A 26,592-nucleotide genomic window follows, 5' to 3' on the forward strand; every position below is an offset into this window, starting at 1 on the left:
ACATAAGTGTGTTACACTAGTTCGATCTCTTTCGATATCTAATCTGTGAAGTGTGGCGTGCGACTCTCTCACCAGCACTGCGCGAGCACGAGCACGAGCACGCGCTGAGGCTTTCTCTGTGCTGTACACTGCCAGAGACCAGGAAGTGAAAGTATACGCGTGGAGGGTGTGTCTTTCGCTTCCTGGCTATGTTTTATTTTCAATAACACAGTCCTGCTTGGATAATCGAATGGGCGACTCGGCGAGGACCAAGCGGCGGGAGCAGCTAAAGCGCTGGGCCGGTTCCTGTACCGACAAAGCGTCGGCCTTGCCCCGGCGAAGATGGCGAGGCAATGCCTTGGATAGAGGAAGCGAGGAGCCGGAGGCCGACCTGCAGGACCCGCCGACCGAGCAGCCCATTTTAAGGGGCGATGAAAGCAGCCCACTTCTCAAGAGACGGTGAGTAAAACCTCTTTGGAGAACAGTTGAACACAACTTGACAGCTAGCTGCTCTGCTCGCTAGCTTCGCTCCAAGATCCCTAAGTGAATGGGAAGAGGACTTGTGTGGGTGGGTGGACTACAAATGCACTACATCAAGTTCCCTTTTAGCTTTATTACTGTACAGTACCCCGTGCATTAAAGCCATTTACGGTCAAAGTGACGGGTGTGCGAATTCGGAAGGCCCTTGATATTTGTCCGAGCTGTTGGTGATGGGTACATGGAAGCGTTGCTCCACATTTGGCAAGCTGAATAGAAACTATGTTGTATTGTGTTGCTGTTGCTCACCGGACACCTGCTGGAATTTACACATCATTGCGTTGCAGCCAACTCACGTACAACATTATTGATTATTTATGTTTTTATTGTATGCTTCCTTAATCCAGTTTTAAAATGTCTTTGAAATATGCAATTGATAGTTAACGTGTCATAATGTGAACATCGCAGTGAAAGTGTTGCTCATAGTTTTAAAACATTTATTTTTACTGACACATTTATATCAAAACAAAAACATTTCAGTGTTTTGGAAGTCCGCCAATTCCTTTTCTGTCAAAACCAATTTCTCTAGCTTTGGAAAAGACTTTTCCACAATAATTGAAGAGTCGGGTGTGCCTAAAAACAGTGGAGACAGCCAAAGGTGGTTCATATATTTACATTAAGTATTAAGGAAATATACGAATAGGGTGGCCCGGTGATCCAGTGGTTAGCACGTCAACCTCACAGTGCAGATGTACCGTGTTCAATTCCAGATCCGGCCTCCCTGTGTGGAGTTTGTATGTTCTCCCCGGGCCTGCGTGGGTTTTCTCCGAGTACTCCGGTTTCCTCCCACATTCCAAAAACATGCATGGCAGGCTGATTGATCACTCTAAATTGTCCCTAGGTGTGAGTGTGAGTGCGGATGCTTGTTTGTCTCCGTGTGCCCTGGGATTGTCTGGCAACCGGTTCAGGGTGTCCCCCGCCTACTGCCCGAAGACAACTAGGGTAGGCTCCAGCACCCCCCCCCCCCCCCCCCCCCCCCTCCGCGACCCTTGTGAGGATAAGCGGATTGGGAAATGGATGAATGGATTCATGAATTAAATATACTTTACATTTTCTATGCAAACCTGACTGTTCAGCAAAACATGGAATGGCTCATAGAATTCAGAATTGTCTGATGTTCAAAACCGAAATAGGCTCATAAAAACAATATTAATATATGCAGTAATAAGGCGTACGAAAAAAAGTAGTGTGTTTCCGGGAACCCGACCGACCGAGGATTTCTACGTTGAAAAAAAACTATGGTCGGCATTTTTTTTCAAACAACCCTCTACATTTTTGTGTAGAGGGTTTACATCGGTGCAAACTCTCGCGATATTCAAGTTGAGCGCGTGCGTCGTTTGCCCTGTCGTCTGTCAACAACATTGAAACATGGCGGCGGCCGCGATCTGCAACAACAGTTTAAACCGCGTTTTCTATGTTACAGTTGCATGCTTGCACTGTAATGTTAAGAAAATAGCATCATTGATGTATCGAAAAAAATCATCGAACTATTTGATAAACACCACGGGCCGAGTAAACACCGAGGGCGGAGGACGACATCGGCGGAGGCGGCGGTGCGCCCCCGAGCCCGGAGCGGGGAGAAAACTAAATAAGTGTCGGCGGCGCCGGCCGCGGAGCGGCGGGTTCAATGTCTTCTTGTTTTATGTTTTATGGTTATTTTGTTTAAATTTTTGATGGAAAAAAAAAGATTTAAAAAAAAAACTTTGTCGGGCCTACCGACCCTATGCTGAAATTTCATGTTACCGGAAACACACTATCTTTTTTGTTTGGCCTAATTTTACAGTTTACCCCCAGCGAGTCCCAGGGACTCGCTGATCAGAAAAGTATGAGTCCCATTATGCATTTAGAGAGTCCCAAATTTTGAATTCTGAAATGGCCTACTTATTCAATTGCATATGATAATAACACAAACAACAACATATACTGTACATACAATTATAAACAAATGCTGCAAAAATTTAAATAATTCAGTAGCAGGCCTGAGGATTTTGGAAATTCACGGAAACCGTTTTTCGGTTCCGTCGGATTACCCAATGGGAAACCACAGTAACTGATTTTGGGTTCCCTAAACATCATCATTTTTCTATTTTGACTGATATTCATAATCAAGAATTCTGAAACTCAAAAGTATAATGTTTCAAGGGTAAATGTTTGAAAACTATGCATTAACAATGAACATTCCATCAGTCGCAGACAAAAATGCTTCCTAAAGCATAAAAATGCATCATGGTCAATGATAATTTTACAGTTTACCACCAGCGAGTCCCAGGGACTCGCTGATCAGAAAAGTACAAGTCCCATTATGCATTTCGAGAGTCCCAAATTTTGAATTCTGAAATGGTCTACTTATTCAATTGCATATGATAATCACACAAACAACAACATATTCATACAATTATAAACAAATGCTGCAAAAATTTAAATAATTCAGTAGCAGGCCTGAGGATTTCGGAAATTCACGGTAACCGATATTCGGTTCCGTCGGATTATCCAATGGGAAACCACGGTAACTAATTTTGGATTCCGTAAACGTTCATCATGGGAACCCATTTTTCTATTTTGACTGATATTCATAATCAAGAATTCTGAAACTCAAAAGTATAACGTTTCAAGGGTAAATGTTAGAAAACTATGCATTAACAATGAACATTCCATCAGTCGCTGTGTACTCCAGGTTTATTCAATAAAATAAATGGATCAAAATATGTTGTACTCGTATGGCATCATGAATACAATATACCACAAAATCAGAGTATTTTTTCCAATCTCACACTGCAGAGATTAGTTTACTGGTAATCATTAATACAGGTAAGTATTGACGTGGCTTGACATCCTCTTCCCAAGACGATGCATGTGTAATCTACTATCAATTTGACGAAAGAATCTAACACGTCATCATGAGTTCTACCAACAGTTAACATTAGCATGACTACACCTTGTGACGAATGTTTTATTCCTAAAGTTACCATGCTACAACCAGTAAATTATACAATAACCAATACTGTTTCAAAATATTTTTCATAGCGATTAGCCTATAGATCTAATAGCCAACTTGTCTCGTAATCGTGCCTCTCGTCGTGTCTCGCTCTCGTGTTCTGCGCATACGTCACAGGTGAGTTTAGTGATACGCCCTTCCGACGATTCGTACGAAAAATCAGACTGGCATTCCCATTTCTTAAATGTCGTAATTAGTACACTTTTGTGAGTTTTTTTTCGCCGCCATGTCAAAGTTTCATCCGCGCGATTCCTCAGTTTTCGGATGAAAATAGCCACCCGCATGTGCACATAATGTTATCTGTTCCGTCCCCCCCAACACTGAAAACAAAAGTAAATTCGAAGAAACACACTCACACACCACACCACAAACACACACACATACAGACACAGTGAACTCGCGCTGATTACATAGGAGAGACTTGATCGCGTACAGTCAACTCGTGTGCAGTGACTTTTATGGTTAAACGATTTTTCGGTACCGTCAAAATGACGCCACGGAAACGACACGCTCCCGGTAACGATCATTACTGTGAAATCCTCAGGCCTGCCGTAGTTTTTGTTTGTTTGTTTTATTTTGACAGAGAAATTTCCTTGCGTCCCAAAAACGCACATTATTTGGAACTGTGCATCCCGCGGGAAAATTATGCGTCTAGGACGCGGGACGCAGAGGTAACGAGAGGGCTGAATGCTGAATAAAAACAAGTTACAAGCAGTTAAAAAGAAACTCGACCCTCGCAGACTGGGTCTGGTTGTAATCCGCCACACTTTCAAGTGCATCACCACGTTTATTTACATCAAGACGGAGCATGTGCAGACAGTGTATACATGACTTCTGATCGGATTGGCAAAAATATACCACCCCTGTCAATCGGAATCACATTCCGTTCGGATTCAGTCTCTTCATTCTGACTGAGATGGAGCGCTTTCATGCGGTTTGGAAATTCAATTTCATTCTAATCGGATTACATTGCGCCATGCAAGCCCAGCTATGGATGATCAAATCCATGACCAAATTTGACAACATTTATCTTTGTTGACATTGGTGTGTGTAAACACTTTACGTGAAATATTTGCTGCATCTGCTTACTACAGTCGATCACGTTCCAAACATTACCACAACTCTGAATAAAAAGATGTAGACCGAAATGCAATCCACTTCTGCATACCTGAGTGGAGCGACGGGACTGGCGCAAGAGTCGAGAGCGAGCCTTCCTCTGAGACTCAGATTCCTCATCTCTTACTGGAGCCTGAAACCTGAACAAACGCAAAGAAAGGACAATTCAAGGAAGAGACACACATGCGTTTAGTGCACCTTTTGAAAAGTTCCTTTAAGAATTCACTCGATAATCAGTATGTGGTTGTGCATTTCATACTTGCGGCGCTCAGTAGTTGGTGTGTTGGGACTTTCAGATGTACTGTCCCTCGTATGAGGGGTGGGCTGGACTCTTGCAGTGCGAACCGCCTTGTCCTGCTCCTTGTCTTCCTCGCCGCCTCTCTCGTCTGATGTCTACAATGCGAAAATACAAACACCACAAATTTCAATGGCCATCCATCTACACAACACTTTGCACAGATTTGATCAATTAAGATATCCTTTATTTGTCCCACACTGGGGAAATTTACAAGCATCATTTAGCCCCTCCTCCCCACTAAATAAGTGAATGCAAAATGTTGAACAAGACAAATGTGGTTAGAGTGAGGGAAATAACTTTTTGATCCCTGCAGAATTTGCAAATGTGTTCACTTTTAATGAAATAAACAGTCTCGTTTTTGGGTGGTTGATTGATTATGATAATGTACAAAATGTCTGTGAAAAATGCATGGGAAAAAAGTGATCCATTTTATTGTATGAACAGAAAAAAACCCACATTTTATCTTCACTAGAGTTGCGGATGTGTTGGAGCCTATCCCTGCTGACTGACTGTGTGGTAGTAGGCGGGGTACACCCTCGAAACTGCTCGCCAGTCAAGCGTATACAAGATGTAAAATGTTGTGCATTTTATTGGATAAAATAATTATTTGATCCTGAAAAACTCCGGCAAGTCTTGCTCCCACAGATTGGCTGGTGTCCATGTGTCAGACAATCAACTACCGGTACTTACCAAGACATCTGATTCCAACCCGTTACAAGTACACATAAAGCTCAACCGTTCCAATTCCATGCGGGTAGATTTTACACAGAATACAGACACACGTCAAAGCCAGGGAGAGGGCAGGCAGCTAGTGTTTTCTTTTCAAATCTTGCCAACATCTGTCACGCATTGCAGGGTAGAGAAGTTCAATCAAAACAGCAACAATGTGCCAATGAAGTAATCAGGAACTAAGACGCATTGTTTTGGAAAATGTGTGTAAATAGGGTTTAAGTTCAATACATTTTACAATGCCCTGTCACCTGAATGTTACATATATGAGCAATAACCAAACCATAGATTCTTGAACAACTGCCGTGACATATGAGGGGGCTTTTTGATATACAGTGGCACCTCTACTTATGACATTAATTGGTACTGGAAGAAATTTCTTAACGAAAGCATTTTGTAGAGACGCGTTTTCCATGTACCGTATTTTCACGACCATTCGGTGCACCGTATTGTTGGGCGCAGTCTCATTAACGGGTGCTATTTCTGTATTTGACACATAGATAAAACACACTGTATTATTGGGCGCAGTTTTACAGTGGTAAAACATACGCCAGCTTAAACATAGGCATGCATGCGCGCACGCTAAAAACACGTTAGCTTGAAGCATACGGTAGCATGCCAAGAATTGAATGTGTTTTTAGCTTGTATCCGTATGGATACAAGCTAAAAACACATTTTTAAAAAGGCAACGGAAGCAAAACTGAGTTCCGTTGTATTTTATTTAGCCATCGTACAATGTACTCACGTTTTTCGATCAATCATCACCCAGAAATCCATCAAAGTCCTCATCTTCTGTATCAGAATTGAACAATTGTGCAAGTACCGGTAATCCATCAAAAACGCCGTGTTCCCTCTCGTTGTCAGAGTCACTCTCATTGCCATGTGGCTCCACAGAAATGATGCCGGCTTTGCCAAAAACTCGAACAACGGTGCAAGCAGACACGTTCGTCCAAGCAGACACAATCCATTCGCAAATTGTGGCGTAACTCGTCCGGCGCTGCCTCTCACTCTTTGTAAAGTTGTGTTTGCCATCGATCATCCATTGTTCCCATGCCGCTCGCAACTTTACTTTGAACGCCCGGTCGCAACTTTACTTTGAACGCCCGGTTGATGCCGATGTCCAGCGGTTGGAGTTCTTTAGTCAAGGCTCCGGGAATAACGGCAAGCTCAGAGTTCATTTGCTTGACTTGGTTTTTCACCGCTGCTGTGAGATGGGCACGCATGCCAAAAGCATAACCGATGGCTTGAAGTTTGAACTGAGCTTCGTAGGCGTGTCTCCTTGTAGAATTTATTTTCGGGGGTTCTTAGAAACCAAAACCGAAGTTGTTTTGCAATAATGCACATAGCCACACTCTATACAGGTGTTGGTACCTGCTAGGGGCGTCCCTTTAGCGTCCACTTACACGCCCACCCTTCACTCATTGGCAGACTTCTTCGCCGCATGCCTGTCCTCACTCACGTCTGCCTTTTCTCTCTCTCTCCATATATGTATATATACACGCCCACCCTTCACTGATTGGCCGACTTCTTTGCCGCATGCCTGTCCACAGTCACTTCCGCCTTTTCTCTATATAAACAGCGTGTCGGCTGTCAGTCAGGTTTTGGAACTCGGCGCATACACAAGACGCTCCGCATCATAAGGCGTCCTGTCCATTTTGGAGAAAATTTAAGACTTTTAATGGCGCCTTATAGTCGTGAAAATACGGTAAATGCCCTAATTCATTCCAAGCCCCCCCAAAATTCAGACAAAAATGCTTCCTAAAGCATAAAAATGCATCATGGTCAATGATAATTTTACAGTTTACCACCAGCGAGTCCCAGGGACTCGCTGATCAGAAAAGTACAAGTCCCATTATGCATTTCGAGAGTCCCAAATTTTGAATTCTGAAATGGTCTACTTATTCAATTGCATATGATAATCACACAAACAACAACATATTCATACAATTATAAACAAATGCTGCAAAAATTTAAATAATTCAGTAGCAGGCCTGAGGATTTCGGAAATTCACGGTAACTAATATTCGGTTCTGTCGGATTATCTAATGGGAAACCACGGTAACTAATTTTGGATTCCGTAAACGTTCATCATGGGAACCCATTTTTCTATTTTGACTGATATTCATAATCAAGAATTTTGAAACTCAAAAGTATAACGTTTCAAGGGTAAATGTTGGAAAACTATGCATCAACAATGAACATTCCATCAGTCGCTGTGTACTCCAGGTTTATTCAATAAAATAAATGGATCAAAATATGTTGTACTCATATGGCATCATGAATACAACATACCACAAAATCAGAGTATTTTTTCCAATCTCACACTGCAAGGATTAATTTACTGGTAATCATTCATACAGGTAAGTATTGATGTGGCTTGACATCCTCTTCCCAAAACGATGCATGTGTAATCTACTATCAACCTGACGAAAGAATCGAACACACGTCATAATTAGTTCTACCAACAGTTAACATTAGCATTACTACACCTTGTGACGAATGTTTTATTCCGAAAGTTACCATGCTACAACCAGTAAATTATAGAATAACCAATACTGTTTCATAATATTTTTCATAACGATTAGCCTATACAGTGATCCATCTCTATTTCGCGGTTCGTTTATCGCGGCTTCAGTGCATCGCGGATTTTTTCAAACCTGTTCTTAAAAAAAAACGCGAGGAGCAGCGAAAGTCAGCAAAACAACAGTGAGTCACAGAGAGCAACACATACAGTAGTGTGGGATGAGAAGATGCAGCAAAGCCATGATTGGCTGTGCATCTTCTTTCTGTTTCATCACGTGGGTTACTCTTTGATCTTTAATCGGTGTCTAAGTGTTGTTAACGATGTGTACTCGTGTATGTGTATGTGTGTGTGCGTGTGGCTGAGAGAGCGAGAGAGAGCGAGAGCGAGAGAGAGCGAGAGAGAGAGAGAGAGAGAGACGGCTTATGAGAACAAAAGCAGGTCTCTTCCATCCTTATTAAGGATTCCTTAATTGTATAATCATCCTTAATAGACGAATCCTAAACACGTCTGCTGCACGGCCGCGGGATCGCTGGCGTGCGTGTGTGTGTGTGTGGGTGTGTGTGTGCGCGCGCGTATGTCTGCCTGCGTGTGTGAGTGTGTGTGTGTGTGTGTGTGTCATAGTTTTTTTTTTTTTGACTGAGAAATTTCCTTGTGTCCCAAAAACGCACATTATTTGGAACTGTGCGTACCGCGGGAAAATTGGGCGTCTTGGACGCCGGACGCAGAGGTAAAGAGATGGCTGATATGTATTTATCATTATTAAAACAACCACAAGAAAGTTGTAAAATGTCTCTACACCAGTGTTGATTCTTGATCACTGGTGTCAAAATCGAGGCCCTGGGACCAGATCTGGCCTGCCACATAATTTTATTACGTGATGTGCAAAAGCAAATCTCGCCTGTCAAATTCCATGATGCTTGCTAAAATCGAATCTACTAAAATTTCTAATTGTCATATGTAATAAATAATACGGTTGACATGTGCAAACATTCTCTTCAGACATTATTACAATAACTTGAAAAATAGTTTAACAGTTATTCCAAACGTCTGATTTCAAAACTAGTTATCCATCAATTTTTTTTGTACTGTTTATTTGATATGAGGAGGTGATAAACATTTATTTGGTTTTGCAGTCATAACGGCCCTCTGAAGGAAACCGTAATTACAATGCGATCTCTGACAAAATTAGTTGACACCCCTGTCCCAGATGTATTTTTGTATTAAGGAATTGAAAACAAAAGTGTTACTTGTTGATATGAGCTCAAAATGATCCCACACAGTGGAATCCCTACTTTTTTGGGGGCTCTTTATCAGAGTGGCTTCAAGGGAAGAATTGAAAAGCGATGCAATTCTTGTGGCAGAGACTCAACCCGTTGACAGATGTGCTTCCTTTTAAAGTTCTACACTTCAGTGACAGTATTGATGAGCGATACAGCTGCTGAATCGGTGAAGTGATTATATTAATTTTATTTTTCTTCCAAGCGATGTACAGTATATACGCACCAACGCAAGGCTTCACTCTTACACATGCGCTGATGCATCAATGTTGCGAATCCATCACTCTAAGCTACCTACTATCTAATACTTTTCTGAGAGTTTGCTTGTGACAACTATCATTATACTTCCCCATTCCCGCACAATTTGCAGTCCGCTTGTGTTTTTGAGCAGTCTCGAGCAAGACATTTCCCCGAAACAAATGAGATTCACAGAGGGGGGGGGGGGGGGTGTCCAATACAAATATAAAGATAAGAAATACACCACACCATAACATGCTGTTTCGGTCTGGGCAATACAATAAAGTGCCTATTCCCCCAACACATTTTTTTTTAATCCCCCCCTCTTGCTTATCGAAAAATATTATTCATCAGAGGTTTTGTTTACTCCTATCCCCATCCCCCTTATGTGGCTTTATTATTATTATTATCAATTATTAAGCTGGCAAAAATAGGATGGCAAAACACATGGTTTGGACCTCACGGAATGTAGACACAACAAGAAAAACGTCTAACTTCATTTGTCTTTACAAAACCCAGACAAATAAGATAATGTCACAGTTTATCAAGTGATACAAATGTTTGTCTGAGACCAATAAAAAAAGTGATTTTCAACATTTAAAATATAGTACAGGACGGGGGCCCGGTGGTTGACTGGCTCGCGTGTCGGCCTCACAGTGCAGAGGTGCAGGGTTCGGTTCCGGCCTTCCTGTGTGGAGTTTGCATGTTCTCCCCGTGCCTGCGTGGGTTTTCTCCGGGTACTCCGGTTTCCTCCCACATTCCAAAAGCATGCGCGGCAGGCTGATTAAACACTCTCAATTGTCCCCAGTTGTGAGTGTGATTGCAGATTGTTGTTCATGTACGATTGGCGGGCAAGTTGTTCAGGGTGTCCCCCAGCCACTGCCCTAAGTCAGCCAGGATAGGCTCCAGCACGGCCCGCAATCCTCATGAGGATAAGCACATCAGATAATGAATGGATTGTCTACGGGACTATTTTGTCAGACTCCACAGTTATTCCTGCGACCACTGTGGTTTTTTCTCTAAGAGGGGGTACCAGCTCCACGGCTCCATGACGCTAATGAGGAAAAATGTTATTAAAAAAGGATGAATGACAGAAATGATCAAATCTGAAGGGCGGCCCGGTAGTCCAGTGGTTAGCACGTCGGCTTCACAGTGCACAGTTCAATACCAGCTCCGGCCTCCCTGTGTGGAGTTTGCATGTTCTCCCCGGGCCTGCGTGGGTTTTCTCCGGGTGCTCCGGTTTCCTCCCACGTTCCAAAAACATGCATGGCAGGCTGATTGAACACACTGAATTGTCCCTAGGTGTGAGTGTGCGCGTGCATGGTTGTTCGTCTCTGTGTGCCCTGCGATTGGCTGGCAACTGGTTCAGGGTGTCCCCCGCCTACTGCCCGAAGACGGCTGGGATAGGCTCCAGCACCCCCCGCGACCCTAGTGAGGATTAAGCGGTTCGGATAAAATCTGAAACTGATAAATGTGTCATAAACCAATATTCTGTCTGTCATTCTGTTTAGAAAAAGGGTGAGGTTTGACAGAGCTGCAGAGTTCCTGGCTGCGTGTGCCAGCGGGGACACAGAGGAGGCCCAAGTCATGCTGCAAGAGGCCAAGGAGATGATGAGCAGCAACAAGGAGGATGGGGAAATTATTAATTGCTCCAATGCTGATGGGATAACTGCGTTACATCAGGTGAAGCTTCTTTTACCACCGGAGTTGCTCCCTTACTGTTTGATGAGAACAAAACTTACTTTGTAAATCTAATCCTGCCAGGCCTGCATCGATGGCAGCATGGAGATGGTGTCTTTTCTTTTGGAGCATGGTGCCAACGTAAACCAGGTTGACAGTGAGGGCTGGACACCCTTGCATGTTGCTGCCTCCTGCGGCTACCGTGATATAGCAGAGTATGTCGCTCTTATCGGCGCTCTTCAACACTGTTCAAAGTCTGCGATTTTGTCACAGCTGTACTAGATGTAGACATCTGGATAGTTGTCACAGTGCCTGCCCCCCCCCCCCACCACATACTGGCATTTTACAGCCTTATTGCAAAACTGAATTACATGGGTGTCATCAAGGAAATACCAACAGAACTGTAGCGACGCCACTCGAGCGAAGACACCTCAGCTGTCCATAGTCCACTGCCCTCAGCTGTGCGCACGTGAGCGCGAGCACGTACGCACGTGGTTCAACCAATCAGCACCAACGCAACCACGTCACAGATCAAAGAAGCTATGAACAAACGACAACAGCTAAGCTGAGCGTTGAGTGGCGCAGCTACAGAACGATCAGATGTCAGTAAAACTTATTTAATAAAGCATTAATAAACACAGTTCACTTAACCAACAGCAAGTTATAACATCCATCCATCCATTTTCCGAACCGCTTGATCCTCACTAGGGTCGCGGGGGGTGCTGGAGCCCATCCCAGCCGTCTTCAGGCAGTAGGCGGGGACACCCTGAATCAGTTGCCAGACAATCGCAGGGCACACAGAGACGAACAACCATTCACGCCCACACTCACACCTAGGGACAATTTAGAGCGACCAATCAGCCTGCCATGCATGTTTTTTGGAATGTGGGAGGAAACCGGAGCACCCGGAGAAAACCCACGCAGGCCCGGGGAGAACATGCAAACTCCACACAGGGAGGCCGGAGCTGGAATTGAACCCGGTACCTCTGCACTGTGAAGCCGACGTGCTAACCACTGGACTACCGGGCCGCCCAAGTTATAACATTGACTCGTTATCAGTGAACTCTCTCGCCACTGCTCTATTTCCGTGTTCAACTGCGTAACCCGATCGCCTTAAGTTTGAACTCTGCGTTGCAAACATGTCTCCAGCAAGGAGCCATTTTGGGATCGTCAAATTACCGTAATAACCATACACAAGGCGCATCGGATTTGTGAGCTTTTAAGAAAATGGAAGGCTTTTAGGTGCGCCTTTTAGTGCAGAAAATACGGTACTTCTCTGTTTGACACACCTTTGGCAGGAATTACAGCCTCAAGTGTTTTTGAGTTTAATGCCACAAGCTTTGCACACCTATCTTCGGGCCCAGTCCTCTTAGCAACACCTCTCAATCACCATCTGGTTTGATGAGTCATGTTGGTGCACAGTCATTTTCAAATCTCTCCAGAGATGCTTGATCGGCGTTTCAAATCTCGGCTCTGGCTGGCCTACCCAAATCCAGAGTTGCCTGGAAACTGCAGTTTTTGACACCTCGGCTCTGTGCTCATGGTCATCGTCGATGAACAGTCACCCCAGTCTGAGGTCAAGAGCACTTTTTTTTGCAGTTTCCTCTCAACCCTTTGGAGTCTCCAGGTCGTACCACTGAAAAAAACATCCCCACAACATAATAGCTGATCTGCAGTGTCTGGTTTCCTCCATACATGCCTGGGATCCATGCCAAATAATTCAATCTCTGTCTCATTAGACCAGAGATTTTTTTTTTCATGGTTTGAGAGTCCTTTAGTTGCCTTTGGGCAAACTCGGGCGGGCTAGCCTGCCCCCTATACAAAGAAGTGGCTTCTCTCTGACCGCTCTTCCATTTTGGCCTGACTTGTGGATTGCTGCAGGGTCGGTTCTCCTCCTCGAAGGGTCTATTCTTTCCACAGAGGAATGCTGGGACACTGACAGAGTGACTTTGGGGTTCTTTGTCGCCACCTTGACTCTGGTTCTTCTCCACTGATCGCTCAGTTTCGACTGCAGGCCAGCAGGAAGAGTCCTGATGCTCCTGAACGCTTCCCATTTGTGAATGATTGCGACCACTGTGCCCTAACAGAACCTTACCCATAAACCGTTCCTCTGAACCACACGTGTCAAACTAAAGACCCTCGGCCCGCCACGACATTTTATGTGCCCTACAAAGGCAAATCAGGTGTCGACTTCATGCTTCTAGCTCACATACCAAATTTGTAACTTTCAATAATGTTGAGATTGCAAGCATCTTTCTCACCAATCCCCCTTTTAAAAGGCATTGGGAAAAAAAGTTAAATTTTAACGGGCTTCTGATTTCAAAACTCGTCATCCATCAAATTGTTATGTAATGTAGATAATATGAGGCAACCATACAGCACATGTATATGGCTTCACAGTCATAATGGCCCTCTGAGGGGAAACCATCACAGTATGGCCCGAGTTTGACACCTACCCCCCCCCAGCTCGAAACAATCCTGTCTAAAAGGCAGTTACTTGGATTACATACTTGAGTTGTGCTCTGAGATGCACAGTTAACTGGGGGACTATACATGATGCACTCACTGACACCATCACGGACTACATAAACTTCTGTGAGGAGAACACCGTACCCACCAGAACTGTGCGGTGTTTTTCCAACAACAAACCATGGATTAATCCCGACATAAAGGCCCTCCTGAAGGAGAAGAAGAGAGCTTTTATGTCGAGAGACAGAGAGGAGCTGAAGGCCGTGCAGATTCGGCTGAGAAGAAAGATCAGGGAGGGGAAGAAGATATACAGGATGAAATTGGAGGACCAGTTGCAGGCCAACAATGTCACTGGTGTCTGGAGGGGCCTGAAAACCATCTCAGGCCATGACAGCCCAAAGACATTGACTGAGAAGGACAAGAACTGGGCAGATGGACTGAACCGTTTTTTCAACCGTTTCGACCAGTCGTCTGTCCCTTCCCCCAACCACCAACTGCAACCACTCTCACTGAGGACTTCTTCTCCTCCCCCTCCTCTTTCGACCAGCTCTCATCAACCCAGTCTGTCACCTGGTTCCTGCCTGTCCGTCACAACAGAGCAGGTGAGGAACCAACTGAGGAAGATGAATGTGAGGAAGGCAGCAGGTCGAGACAAGATCAGTTCCCGGCTCCTCAGGACCTGCTCTGACCAGCTGTGTGACATTGTCCAGCACATGTTCAACCTGAGCCTGAAGCTGGGCAGAGCTCCACAGCTGTGGAAAACTTCGTGCCTGGTCCCAGTGCCCAAGACCCCCCACCCTAAGGAGCTGAACAGCTACAGACCGGTGGCGCTGACATCTCACCTAATGAAGACGCTGGAGAGACTCGTCCTCGCCCACCTTCGACCGCTGGTGAGCCCGGCACTGGACCCGCTGCAGTTTGCCTATCAGCCTGGCATCGGCGTGGAAGACGCCATTATCTACCTCCTCCACTCAGTGCTGTCACACTTGGAGAAGGCTGGGAGCACTGTGAGAATCATGTTCTTTGATTTCTCCAGTGCCTTCAACACCATCCAGCCCAACTTGCTGGCAGGCAAACTACAGAACGCCGGAGTGGACCACCATCTCACAGCATGGATCATAGACTACCTCACAAATCGGCCGCAGTACGTGAGGTTGCAGAGCTGTGAGTCGGACAGGCTTCTCTGCAGCACTGGAGCGCCGCAGGGGACTGTTCTGGCTCCATTCCTGTTCATCCTCTACACCTCGGACTTCAGACACGCCACTCCAAACTGCCACCTTCAGAAGTTCTCCGATGACTCTGCGATTGTTGGCCTCATTACAGAGGGGGACGATCGGGAGTACAGGGGAATGACGAAGGACTTTGTGGACTGGTGCCAGCAGAATCTCCTCCAGATCAACCCTAGGAAAACTAAGGAGTTGGTTGTGGATTTCTGCAGGAAACAGTCCTCACCAGCACCGATGAACATCCAGGGTATGGACATAGAGAGGGTGACCTCCTACAAGTACCTAGGTGTTCTTCTGAACAACAAACTGGACTGGTCTACAAACACGGACACCCTGATTAGGAAAGGACAGAGCCGACTCTTCCTACTCAGGAAACGGAGGTCTTTTGGGGTTCAGGGGTCGCTCCTTAAGACTTTCTATAACTCGGTGGTGGCCTCGGCCATCCATTATGGCATTGTCTGCTGGTCAGGCAGCATCTCAGCCCGGGACAGAAAAAGACTGGAGCGACTGGTCAGGAAGGCCAGTTCTGTCCTGGGCTGCTCCCTTGACACTCTGGAGGAGGTGGGCAACAGAAGGATGATAACTAAGCTAAAAGCTATGATGGACAGTCCCTCCCACCCTCTCCAGCCCGCCCTGACAGCACTCGGTAGCTCCTTCAGCCAAAGACTGTTACACCCGCGCTGCAAGAAGGAGAGATACCGACGCTCGTTCCTACCAACTGCTGTCAGGCTGCTGAATAAAAAATAGCAACAATAATATTAATAATAATTAAATGATGTGGAAAACAACTGTAAATAGCACTGCGATTTATCCATTCTGTATTTATATTGCACTTAATTGAACGGTGTTTGTTTGTTTTTTTCTTCTTTCTGCCTACATTCTTGCTGCTGGAGGCTGTAAATTTCCCCAGTGTGGGACAAATAAAGGATATCTTATATAGCTGGTGTGTGCCTGTCCTAATTGTGTCTCATCAACTGAATTTACCACTGGGAGGAGACTGGGTTTTTTTTGGGGGGGGGGGGCTTCATTTGAGTTGTAGAGACAGCTCAAGGATCATCTCAACTCAATATTTAGCTTCATGGCTAATACTACATTGTGATTCCTTAATCTTTTATTTTCAATCGTTTTGCAAAAATCTAAACCAGAAAAAGAAGCATTGTAATTATTGGGTTTCATGAATACAATTGATTGAAAAACAATGTAATTGTCAAATTTTGTAAGACGACTTGAACAACGTAAGGGAAAAAGCGAAGCGCTGTAAATACTTTTGTGATGCGCTTTATAACGGCATATCTCGATGCCAGAGTGTTCTCTGGGTGCCAGGCTATTTCTGCATTCAACAATGCTATTATTGTTGCAGTGTTTGGCAGGACAGCATCTCAGCGAAACAATGAACACGCTGGGCTGGCCACACAGTGCAGAATTTGAAACCGTGTAGGTGAAAACTGAAAACACATGGTCGAATTTTATAGCTCAACAATGAAAATTGATGTCAGCTTTGATGTTTCCTATTACCAGTAACGGCTGGTTTATTAATTTTTAAATGGTTTCTCTCTCTGTGATTGATTTGGCAGGTTCCTTTTGCGACGCGGTGCTGCTCTCGCTGCTGTCAACTGTGATGGTGACGTCCCCATGGACATCGCTCTGGATGAAACCACTGAAGCCCTTCTCCAGGAATACACTCTGAGACAAGGTCAACATTCTTTGGCGACAAAACAACACGCTAGCTCAGTTTACAGTACCGGTAAAGTGACACAATTTTGGATCCAGGTCTCTCAACATAAAGAGCAAATGGAATCTGATCATGTCAGATTAGAATGAGACCTTTTACAAATGTGGACACCAATCAGTGACTTCATTTGATGAGCAACGTTTTAATTCTGAGGAGAAATCATTTTGCAGGTTGATCCCAAGGCCCTGAAGCAAAGGCTTTATTCAACAACAACAATGCGACAGTATAACAAATGATCAATTGTTTTCCATTTTCTCGGATTCACATTGTGAACACCAGCATTGACACAGTTCTAGCCGGGCTTCTGTGAAAAGTGTATTCAATCACCCAAGCACTTAACTTCCGGTGTTTGACGACGGCTTAGGTTATTTTACCAATTATCACGGCTCCTCCATCTGCTGTTCATTATGACTCGCCGTCCCTTTGCCAGAACGATACTTGCAAGACATGTAGGTTATTCGCCGCCATGGAGGCAATGATTACAGACTGAGGTGCAACTGTGCAACTTTTTTAGCTGCACTAGTAGCCAGCCGAAGCTCGCTGCTAGCTAGCTGCTTTCGGCGTAAGTAGCACCTCAGCATGTTAAAATACTGTCAGTGGCGGACCCTCAGGGCCAGCAAGGCCTTCTCTGCTGGCCTAAACATTCATACAATAACATAAATTTAATTCATGTTATTTTATTTTCATAAATATGTAAACAAAATTATTCCCTGTATTCTTTACGTCATATTATTTCCACTTAGTCAAGTGGCTTTGAATGTTCAATGTTATTTTAAATAACATTGAAAACCACTCGATAAATAACGTATTTATTATGGTAGAGTTTTTAACCAATCATATTTCAGCTAGCTTGTGTTGCCAGGTAAATTAAATTTTCTTGGGGCCTTCAGATTATATAGAGCAGTCCCCTGTGCGCTGTAAATGAACGGGCACAGTCAGGTTGCAATAGCCAATCAGATCACGAGTGTGCGCACCGGGGCCAGCTCGAACCTTACGTCGAGACTGGACGTGCGCGTTCTGTGATTGGATTAGCGCCTGCTTAGAGGGAGCTATCACTGCATCCATCCATTTTCCGAACCGCTTGATCCTCACTAGGGTCGCGGGGGGTGCTGGAGCCTATCCCAGCCGTCTTCGGGCAGTAGGCGGGGACACCCTGAATCAGTTGCCAGCCAATCGCAGGGCACACAGAGACGAACAACCATTCACGCCCACACTCACACCTAGGGACAATTTAGAGCGACCAATCAGCCTGCCATGCATGTTTTTTGGAATGTGGGAGGAAACCGGAGCACCCGGAGAAAACCCACGCAGGCCCGGGGAGAACATGCAAACTCCACACAGGGAGGCCGGAGCTGGAATTGAACCCGGTACCTCTGCACTGTGAAGCCGACGCGCTAACCACTGGACTACCGGGCCGCGCTATCACTGCATTTTAACCCAAAACGGCCGAAGAAGAAGACGTTGATCTGGTTGCTGAACTACTTTCCACACAATTTGCAAGACGGACCTTCCACGAAAAGCTGGATATTGTGCGAAGAGGTCGCCCAACTCCTGCGCTAGCTAGCCTGTCCCAGCAAGGAAAAGGGTTTGTCCGTCATTTTCAGACGAGCAACTATGAACGGTACCCGTGGCTCTGCCTCTGAGAAACGCTGCAAATTGTACTGCTGGAAATGCCTATTGCTTGCAACGGACCGATTTGGTGTTTGGAGCCACATTGGATTTACCCATTTAAGTTGTTTTACCAAGGCAGCAAGGAAACATCAGAGCACGGCTGGGCACTTACAAACTACGGTGCGTTTAAAAACGTTTAGGGACACTCGCGTAGATGTGCCGCTCAGTGAACAGGCACATTGGTGAGTTAATGAATTTTATTTTACATTTCTTCTTGTCATTTTATTGCGTTAGTCTTAAATTAATGGTAATGAAATAAAATGACAAAGCTACAAAAATGTATCAAATAAATCTGCTCACCTGCAATTTATAATGGCGCATTGTAGTCACCTTCGTGCACTAAAGTTCGTTCAATCTCAGCTGCTCAACATCGTCAGCTATTTGCTGTTGTGTAGCCGATTCTCAAAATTCAAATGATCTGTTTACTTTATTTTCAACGAATAGTTTGTTTTGCTATTGTTTGGTTGGTGTCTGAAAACTGCGACATTGCGCAATTACTGGACAGACTTGTTTAAGATTAAACAGCGTAATTTGGGTGGCATTTTATTTAGTATTTTTAAATCATCTTTTTATTTTTGACAATATCTATATATTTAGTTTCCTGCTCTTAATTGTGAATGCATACTTGATGGTTTTAAATGCTCCTGAAATTAAGTGCTGCTTGACGAGCCTATACTGTATTGTGTTAATGTATGTGACGTCACTGAAGGCCTAAGGTTGAAATGCACGGCCCGCCACTGAATACTGTACATGCATCCAGCCCAGCGAAGCTTTTTGGGTTGGTCTTCGCGGTTCAGTTATCGGAAAAACTTAAAAATGTGTGATTCTCAGTTTTGCAATTTAAATAAATATCCCGATGCGATAAAGAGTCAGTCTATGGCAAATAAATGGTAAAATGTGTACGAATATTCTAATTGTACAGGGTGACCATCAAATGTGGGTACACGGTAAAGAAAAAAATCCCGCATCATTCTTAAAACAATGTAATTCTATTGGAATCTTGATAAATACTATTTTCAACAGAATTTCCATAATTTTCAATGGATAATTTGATGCGCTTTGCTAAATTCAGGTGAGCTTGATGGAATAGGTGTGCATTGCTGTCGATTTCAGCACACTGTCCCATGTGGTTAAAAACTGTCATCTTTATCAAGTACACTTTCTCTTTTAATATACTCCAGAAGACAGGAAGGGGAGAAATGTCTGGTGAACGTGAAATCTGCGCACCGAGACTTTGTGCACACCCTGTATATTATATTTATTGGAATTATCAGTCTTTTTGTTGGATTGTTTTATGTTGATCTATGTTCTTATAGCTGCAGCTGTTGTTAACATGCTTAAAATTCAGTTGAGTTGAGTTTTGTTTATTATTGTTTACACCGTTTATTATTTAGATCAGTGTTTGTTGCCTGTTACTGTCAGTCATGAAGGGTTTTATGTGCATTTTAAGCACACATGCACGTAGGTTTTTTTCAGGCGTTTACTTGATGTAATTTCGGATTAAAGTAATTGTAAATAGAGCGACAAAAGAAATTGGATACAGGCAGGAAATCTCATTTAAATTAATTAATCGAGCCTTTGCGTTGTCTCGGTATAAGTCACAATTGAATATAAACGGATTTCAAAGCATTTGTATCTTGCTTGTGTTTTAGGTGTGGACTTGGAGGCGGTAAAGCGGGTCGAGGAGGAGCAGATCACAAGAGATGCTCGGACCTGGCTGACTGAGGGACCGCCTGCTGACGTACGACATCCCAGGACTGGAGCCACTCCGCTACATGTGGCTGCAGCCAAAGGCTACGTGGAAGCTCTCAAGTAAGCGTCTTTTTGCAATTTTTCAGAGAGGACACTTTGAGTTCATTTTGTGTCTGCCTCGAGAAGAGTGACCCTCCCTCGGTACGTCATCATGAGAAAATCCCTGCTGATACTATCTTGTCACTTCATGCTGTCCAGGCTACTGTGTCAATGTGGGCTCAATGTGTCAGCGATGGACTTTGATGGGTGGACTCCTCTTCACGCTGCTGCACACTGGGGTCAGGGCGAGGCCTGTCACATTTTAGCTGAACAGATGTGCAATATGGAAGCCCGCAGCAGCTCAGTGAGGCTTCCCTTTTCCACTTTTCATTCACAATGAATTGTATTTTGGACTATTTATACTTCATCATTGCAACGTACTGTATATTGTGCAGGGTCAGACACCTTTGGATGTAGCAGATGAAAGTGTGGAGGAGCTCCTGGAGGATTTAGCTCAGAAACAGGCCAATGTGAGACATTTTTCTTGAATTAATCCCGTCAGAAACCCAAATCACTAACATCTGGGTGTTTTCACAGTGGCGCAATGAGCAGTCCATACGAGAGCGGCAAAACCAACAAGGTGCCACAACTGTAAATGCGCAAAATAAAAAGCGGAGGTTAGTATTCACCCAAATGCTTCTTAAGCCTTGCAAACATTTGGTTCTTTTAAATTTTAATTAGAATTGTTTATAAATGGATGTCTGTCACTGTCAGGCTGATAATTGACTGATGGCCATTCCTCTCAGCCAAGCTGTCATTGGCTAAAGTTTATGTTACCTTGAAAAGCATAAGCCGTTTCTCAAATTTATTATCGGATTTGATAATAATCAAAATTCTAAAACGTATTAGACCTCTTCAAAATACACCTTGAATGTTTTAAGTGTCCTCTCATGGCCACCACCTTATTTTGATGTGTTATATTATTGAATCTTCATGTTGGTGTCCTTGTATATCTCAATTCATAGCAAAATGACATTTGTTGGACTGAAATAAGTCTGCACACTCTTGAGGGTTTTTTTTTAAAATTGTATATTTTCATGGTGTTCACAAAATTCAGTGGCACCCAGGGAAACACTCTGCATGCTAATTTCTTCCTCTACTTTGATGTCATTAGGAGCTCAGTGTGCAGGATGAGCAGTAAAGAAAAGTTGAACCTGCAGGACCAATCAAAAGAAAGGGGTGTCTCGGCAGGCCTGGAACTAAGTGAGGATAGGGAGAACAGTCCCGGTAAAACTGCTGTTATGACTGGCTTGTAAAAGTTATTTGTTTTCCATTCTTGTCAGCGTTCAGGCTCAACCAACAGTTTGTTGTTGTCTCTCCAGAGAGCTCCACTGTGTCCAGTCCAGACACTGAAAGTGGGACCACATCTGCAGTCAGTCAAGTTGACAAGGTGAGATTTACATTTGTGGGTTCATTCACTGTACAGTGCAGTGGCTTGATGCTGGTCTGTCAAGGAGGGGACTCTCAATTTCGGCCTACATCATAAAATGTGTCCGTTTATTTATACGTGAATTCTACTCTCGGAAACTGTGGTGATATAAGTCAGTCTGCGAAGACAAGCAACTACAATAAAACCCACCAGAAATAAGAGATTAATTTGTCGCTAGTCATTTCCAACAAAGAGCGTGTCACTTAAAACGATTGAAGAAGTCTCCAGTTCAACTCAGAACAGAATGAGAATTGAAAAATGCTCCCACGGATGCCTACACCAGAAGATCGGTGATTGGCTCATTTCGCTGTCAATCAAAAAGACATTCAGCCTCAGACAGATCATCCAATCATGATGCAGAAAAGCTGAGCATCCGGGCCCGCCCATTAACGTCCACTGTCCATAGACTCCCAGAGACGCTGAGCGTCCAATGGGCGGGACAAAACCAGCATTTATCCAATGACTCGTCTCGTATGTATTGGGACTACTCTCTCGACCCCCAGCGTCCGCGCTGTCGACGCTCAGCGTCTACACACATTTTAGAGCACAGTGAAGCTGTGGGAATGAATGAGAAGAGAGTCGTGTCATAACCAGTAATAAGAAGCTGATTCGGAACAAAAGTCGAGCGCGTTGTAGCACATATTTAGTCAATGACATGTACACACAATTGTATGTACACACATATATTTGATCACTTATTTTTTGACATTTTAGTGGAAACTGAGCTTCCCTTGCAGTCTTAGAGCAATCGCCTCTGGTACAGTGGTACCTCTACTACGAACGTCTCTTCATACGAAATGTTCAATTCCGAAACATCTCTTCAGGAAAATATTGCCTCTTCTTACAAAGGAAATTTCAAGATACGGAAGGTAAAAATACAGTTTGGCCCACTACACGCAGCTCAGACTTTCTTAAACACAACGTACTTATTGCTCTGCCATTGGCTATTCCGGATTATCATCCTGGCGTCCCAATGGCTAAAAGGGACTTCTGCCGTTTGTGTCTGTGTGTGGAGATAGTTAGGTGTCGATGCATTGTCCTCGTCATTCGCCCAGGAGGTGTTCCGATGGTTTTACGTAAATGTGAATCACCGGTGTGTTCACCGGTCGGACGATCGCTCACAATGCTGATCTTTGCCTTCGACGTTTTCGAAGGATTGTTAAAAGCCGACAAAAGCAAACATCCTTGGATCAGTTCTTTACAAATCACCAAGCAAAAACCACTTTGACATGAGAACATGAACTAAAGAAGGCAAAAAAAAATGAGGATGCTGTTAAAAGTTAAATGAACATCATTTTTATTCTTGATTCTTCGTTTTTTACATTATGCACAACTCTCATTTATTGTGCAATGATCTAATTGTAACATGTATTTGTTACATACCATGATGCATTTTTATGCTTTAGCAAGCATTTTTGTCTGAATTTTGGGGGGGCTTGGAATGAATTAGGGCATTTACATGGAAAACGCGTCTCTACAAAATGCTTTCGTTAAGAAATTTCTTCCAGTGCCAATTCATGTCATAAGTAGAGGTACCACTGTATATCAAAAAGCCCCCTCATATGTCACGGCAGTTGTTCAAGAATCTATGGTTTGGTTATTGCTCATATATGTAACATTCAGGTGACAGGGCATTGTAAAATGTATTGAACTTAAACCCTATTTACACACATTTTCCAAAACAATGCGTCTTAGTTCCTGATTACTTCATTGGCACATTGTTGCTGTTTTGATTGAACTTCTCTACCCTGCAATGCGTGACAGATGTTGGCAAGATTTGAAAAGAAAACACTAGCTGCCTGCCCTCTCCCTGGCTTTGACGTGTGTCTGTATTCTGTGTAAAATCTACCCGCATGGAATTGGAACGGTTGAGCTTTATGTGTACTTGTAACGGGTTGGAATCAGATGTCTTGGTAAGTACCGGTAGTTGATTGTCTGACACATGGACACCAGCCAATCTGTGGGAGCAAGACTTGCCGGAGTTTTTCAGGATCAAATAATTATTTTATCCAATAAAATGCACAACATTTTACATCTTGTATACGCTTGACTGGCGAGCAGTTTCGAGGGTGTACCCCGCCTACTACCACACAGTCAGCAGGGATAGGCTCCAACACATCCGCAACTCTAGTGAAGATAAAATGTGGGTTTTTTTCTGTTCATACAATAAAATGGATCACTTTTTTCCCATGCATTTTTCACAGACATTTTGTACATTATCATAATCAATCAACCACCCAAAAACGAGACTGTTTATTTCATTAAAAGTGAACACATTTGCAAATTCTGCAGGGATCAAAAAGTTATTTCCCTCACTCTAACCACATTTGTCTTGTTCAACATTTTGCATTCACTTATTTAGTGGGGAGGAGGGGCTAAATGATGCTTGTAAATTTCCCCAGTGTGGGACAAATAAAGGATATCTTAATTGATCAAATCTGTGCAAAGTGTTGTGTAGATGGATGGCCATTGAAATTTGTGGTGTTTGTATTTTCGCATTGTAGACATCAGACGAGAGAGGCGGCGAGGAAGACAAGGAGCAGGACAAGGCGGTTCGCACTGCAAGAGTCCAGCCCACCCCTCATACGAGGGACAGTACATCTGAAAGTCCCAACACACCAACTACTGAGCGCCGCAAGTATGAAATGCACAACCACATACTGATTATCGAGTGAATTCTTAAAGGAACTTTTCAAAAGGTGCACTAAACGCATGTGTGTCTCTTCCTTGAATTGTCCTTTCTTTGCGTTTGTTCAGGTTTCAGGCTCCAGTAAGAGATGAGGAATCTGAGTCTCAGAGGAAGGCTCGCTCTCGACTCTTGCGCCAGTCCCGTCGCTCCACTCAGGTATGCAGAAGTGGATTGCATTTCGGTCTACATCTTTTTATTCAGAGTTGTGGTAATGTTTGGAACGTGATCGACTGTAGTAAGCAGATGCAGCAAATATTTCACGTAAAGTGTTTACACACACCAATGTCAACAAAGATAAATGTTGTCAAATTTGGTCATGGATTTGATCATCCATAGCTGGGCTTGCATGGCGCAATGTAATCCGATTAGAATGAAATTGAATTTCCAAACCGCATGAAAGCGCTCCATCTCAGTCAGAATGAAGAGACTGAATCCGAACGGAATGTGATTCCGATTGACAGGGGTGGTATATTTTTGCCAATCCGATCAGAAGTCATGTATACACTGTCTGCACATGCTCCGTCTTGATGTAAATAAACGTGGTGATGCACTTGAAAGTGTGGCGGATTACAACCAGACCCAGTCTGCGAGGGTCGAGTTTCTTTTTAACTGCTTGTAACTTGTTTTTATTCAGCATTCAGCCCTCTCGTTACCTCTGCGTCCCGCGTCCTAGACGCATAATTTTCCCGCGGGATGCACAGTTCCAAATAATGTGCGTTTTTGGGACGCAAGGAAATTTCTCTGTCAAAATAAAACAAACAAACAAAAACTACGGCAGGCCTGAGGATTTCACAGTAATGATCGTTACCGGGAGCGTGTCGTTTCCGTGGCGTCATTTTGACGGTACCGAAAAATCGTTTAACCATAAAAGTCACTGCACACGAGTTGACTGTACGCGATCAAGTCTCTCCTATGTAATCAGCGCGAGTTCACTGTGTCTGTATGTGTGTGTGTTTGTGGTGTGGTGTGTGAGTGTGTTTCTTCGAATTTACTTTTGTTTTCAGTGTTGGGGGGGACGGAACAGATAACATTATGTGCACATGCGGGTGGCTATTTTCATCCGAAAACTGAGGAATCGCGCGGATGAAACTTTGACATGGCGGCGAAAAAAAACTCACAAAAGTGTACTAATTACGACATTTAAGAAATGGGAATGCCAGTCTGATTTTTCGTACGAATCGTCGGAAGGGCGTATCACTAAACTCACCTGTGACGTATGCGCAGAACACGAGAGCGAGACACGACGAGAGGCACGATTACGAGACAAGTTGGCTATTAGATCTATAGGCTAATCGCTATGAAAAATATTTTGAAACAGTATTGGTTATTGTATAATTTACTGGTTGTAGCATGGTAACTTTAGGAATAAAACATTCGTCACAAGGTGTAGTCATGCTAATGTTAACTGTTGGTAGAACTCATGATGACGTGTTAGATTCTTTCGTCAAATTGATAGTAGATTACACATGCATCGTCTTGGGAAGAGGATGTCAAGCCACGTCAATACTTACCTGTATTAATGATTACCAGTAAACTAATCTCTGCAGTGTGAGATTGGAAAAAATACTCTGATTTTGTGGTATATTGTATTCATGATGCCATACGAGTACAACATATTTTGATCCATTTATTTTATTGAATAAACCTGGAGTACACAGCGACTGATGGAATGTTCATTGTTAATGCATAGTTTTCTAACATTTACCCTTGAAACGTTATACTTTTGAGTTTCAGAATTCTTGATTATGAATATCAGTCAAAATAGAAAAATGATGATGTTTAGGGAACCCAAAATCAGTTACTGTGGTTTCCCATTGGGTAATCCGACGGAACCGAAAAACGGTTTCCGTGAATTTCCAAAATCCTCAGGCCTGCTACTGAATTATTTAAATTTTTGCAGCATTTGTTTATAATTGTATGTACAGTATATGTTGTTGTTTGTGTTATTATCATATGCAATTGAATAAGTAGGCCATTTCAGAATTCAAAATTTGGGACTCTCTAAATGCATAATGGGACTCATACTTTTCGGATTAGCGAGTCCCTGGGACTCGCTGGATGTAAACTGTAAAATTATCACTGAGCATTGCTTTGCTAAAATTGTAAAAAGAATCACAGCTACTGCGTAAATAGACAACTGACTTCTATCTTGATAAATCTCAAGATGTTGACGGCGATGTACGTGCCACATGTCTGTACAAAGATTGTTCTGA

The 26,592-nt window shown here is 43.6% G+C and overlaps 1 protein-coding gene across 4 annotated transcripts in view; it reads left to right on the forward strand.

Moving 5' to 3' along the window:
• Positions 1 to 98: 98 nt before the first annotated feature.
• Positions 99 to 26,592, forward strand: part of ppp1r12c (protein phosphatase 1, regulatory subunit 12C) — a 38,614-nt gene continuing 12,120 nt past the window's right edge. The window contains exons 1-12 of one of the 4 annotated variants that reach the window (XM_086121231.1): positions 99 to 438; positions 11,204 to 11,375; positions 11,457 to 11,587; positions 16,642 to 16,760; positions 20,123 to 20,282; positions 20,421 to 20,565; positions 20,657 to 20,731; positions 20,799 to 20,878; positions 21,376 to 21,464; positions 21,545 to 21,651; positions 24,195 to 24,328; positions 24,448 to 24,535. In XM_086121231.1, the coding sequence (XP_085977357.1) occupies positions 230 to 438; positions 11,204 to 11,375; positions 11,457 to 11,587; positions 16,642 to 16,760; positions 20,123 to 20,282; positions 20,421 to 20,565; positions 20,657 to 20,731; positions 20,799 to 20,878; positions 21,376 to 21,464; positions 21,545 to 21,651; positions 24,195 to 24,328; positions 24,448 to 24,535 (1,509 nt within the window). In that variant the 5' untranslated portion in view covers positions 99 to 229. Of the gene's footprint in view, positions 439 to 11,203; positions 11,376 to 11,456; positions 11,588 to 16,641; positions 16,761 to 20,122; positions 20,283 to 20,420; positions 20,566 to 20,656; positions 20,732 to 20,798; positions 20,879 to 21,375; positions 21,489 to 21,544; positions 21,652 to 24,194; positions 24,329 to 24,447; positions 24,536 to 26,592 lie in introns of all 4 variants that reach the window. The other 3 variants (XM_086121233.1, XM_086121232.1, XM_086121234.1) reach the window with 3 other exon arrangements.

This window comes from Hippocampus guttulatus, chromosome 9 (genome assembly GCF_054856545.1).
Source record: "Hippocampus guttulatus isolate MCC_2025c chromosome 9, RoL_Hgut_1.0, whole genome shotgun sequence".
Classification (NCBI taxonomy): domain Eukaryota; kingdom Metazoa; phylum Chordata; class Actinopteri; order Syngnathiformes; family Syngnathidae; genus Hippocampus; species Hippocampus guttulatus.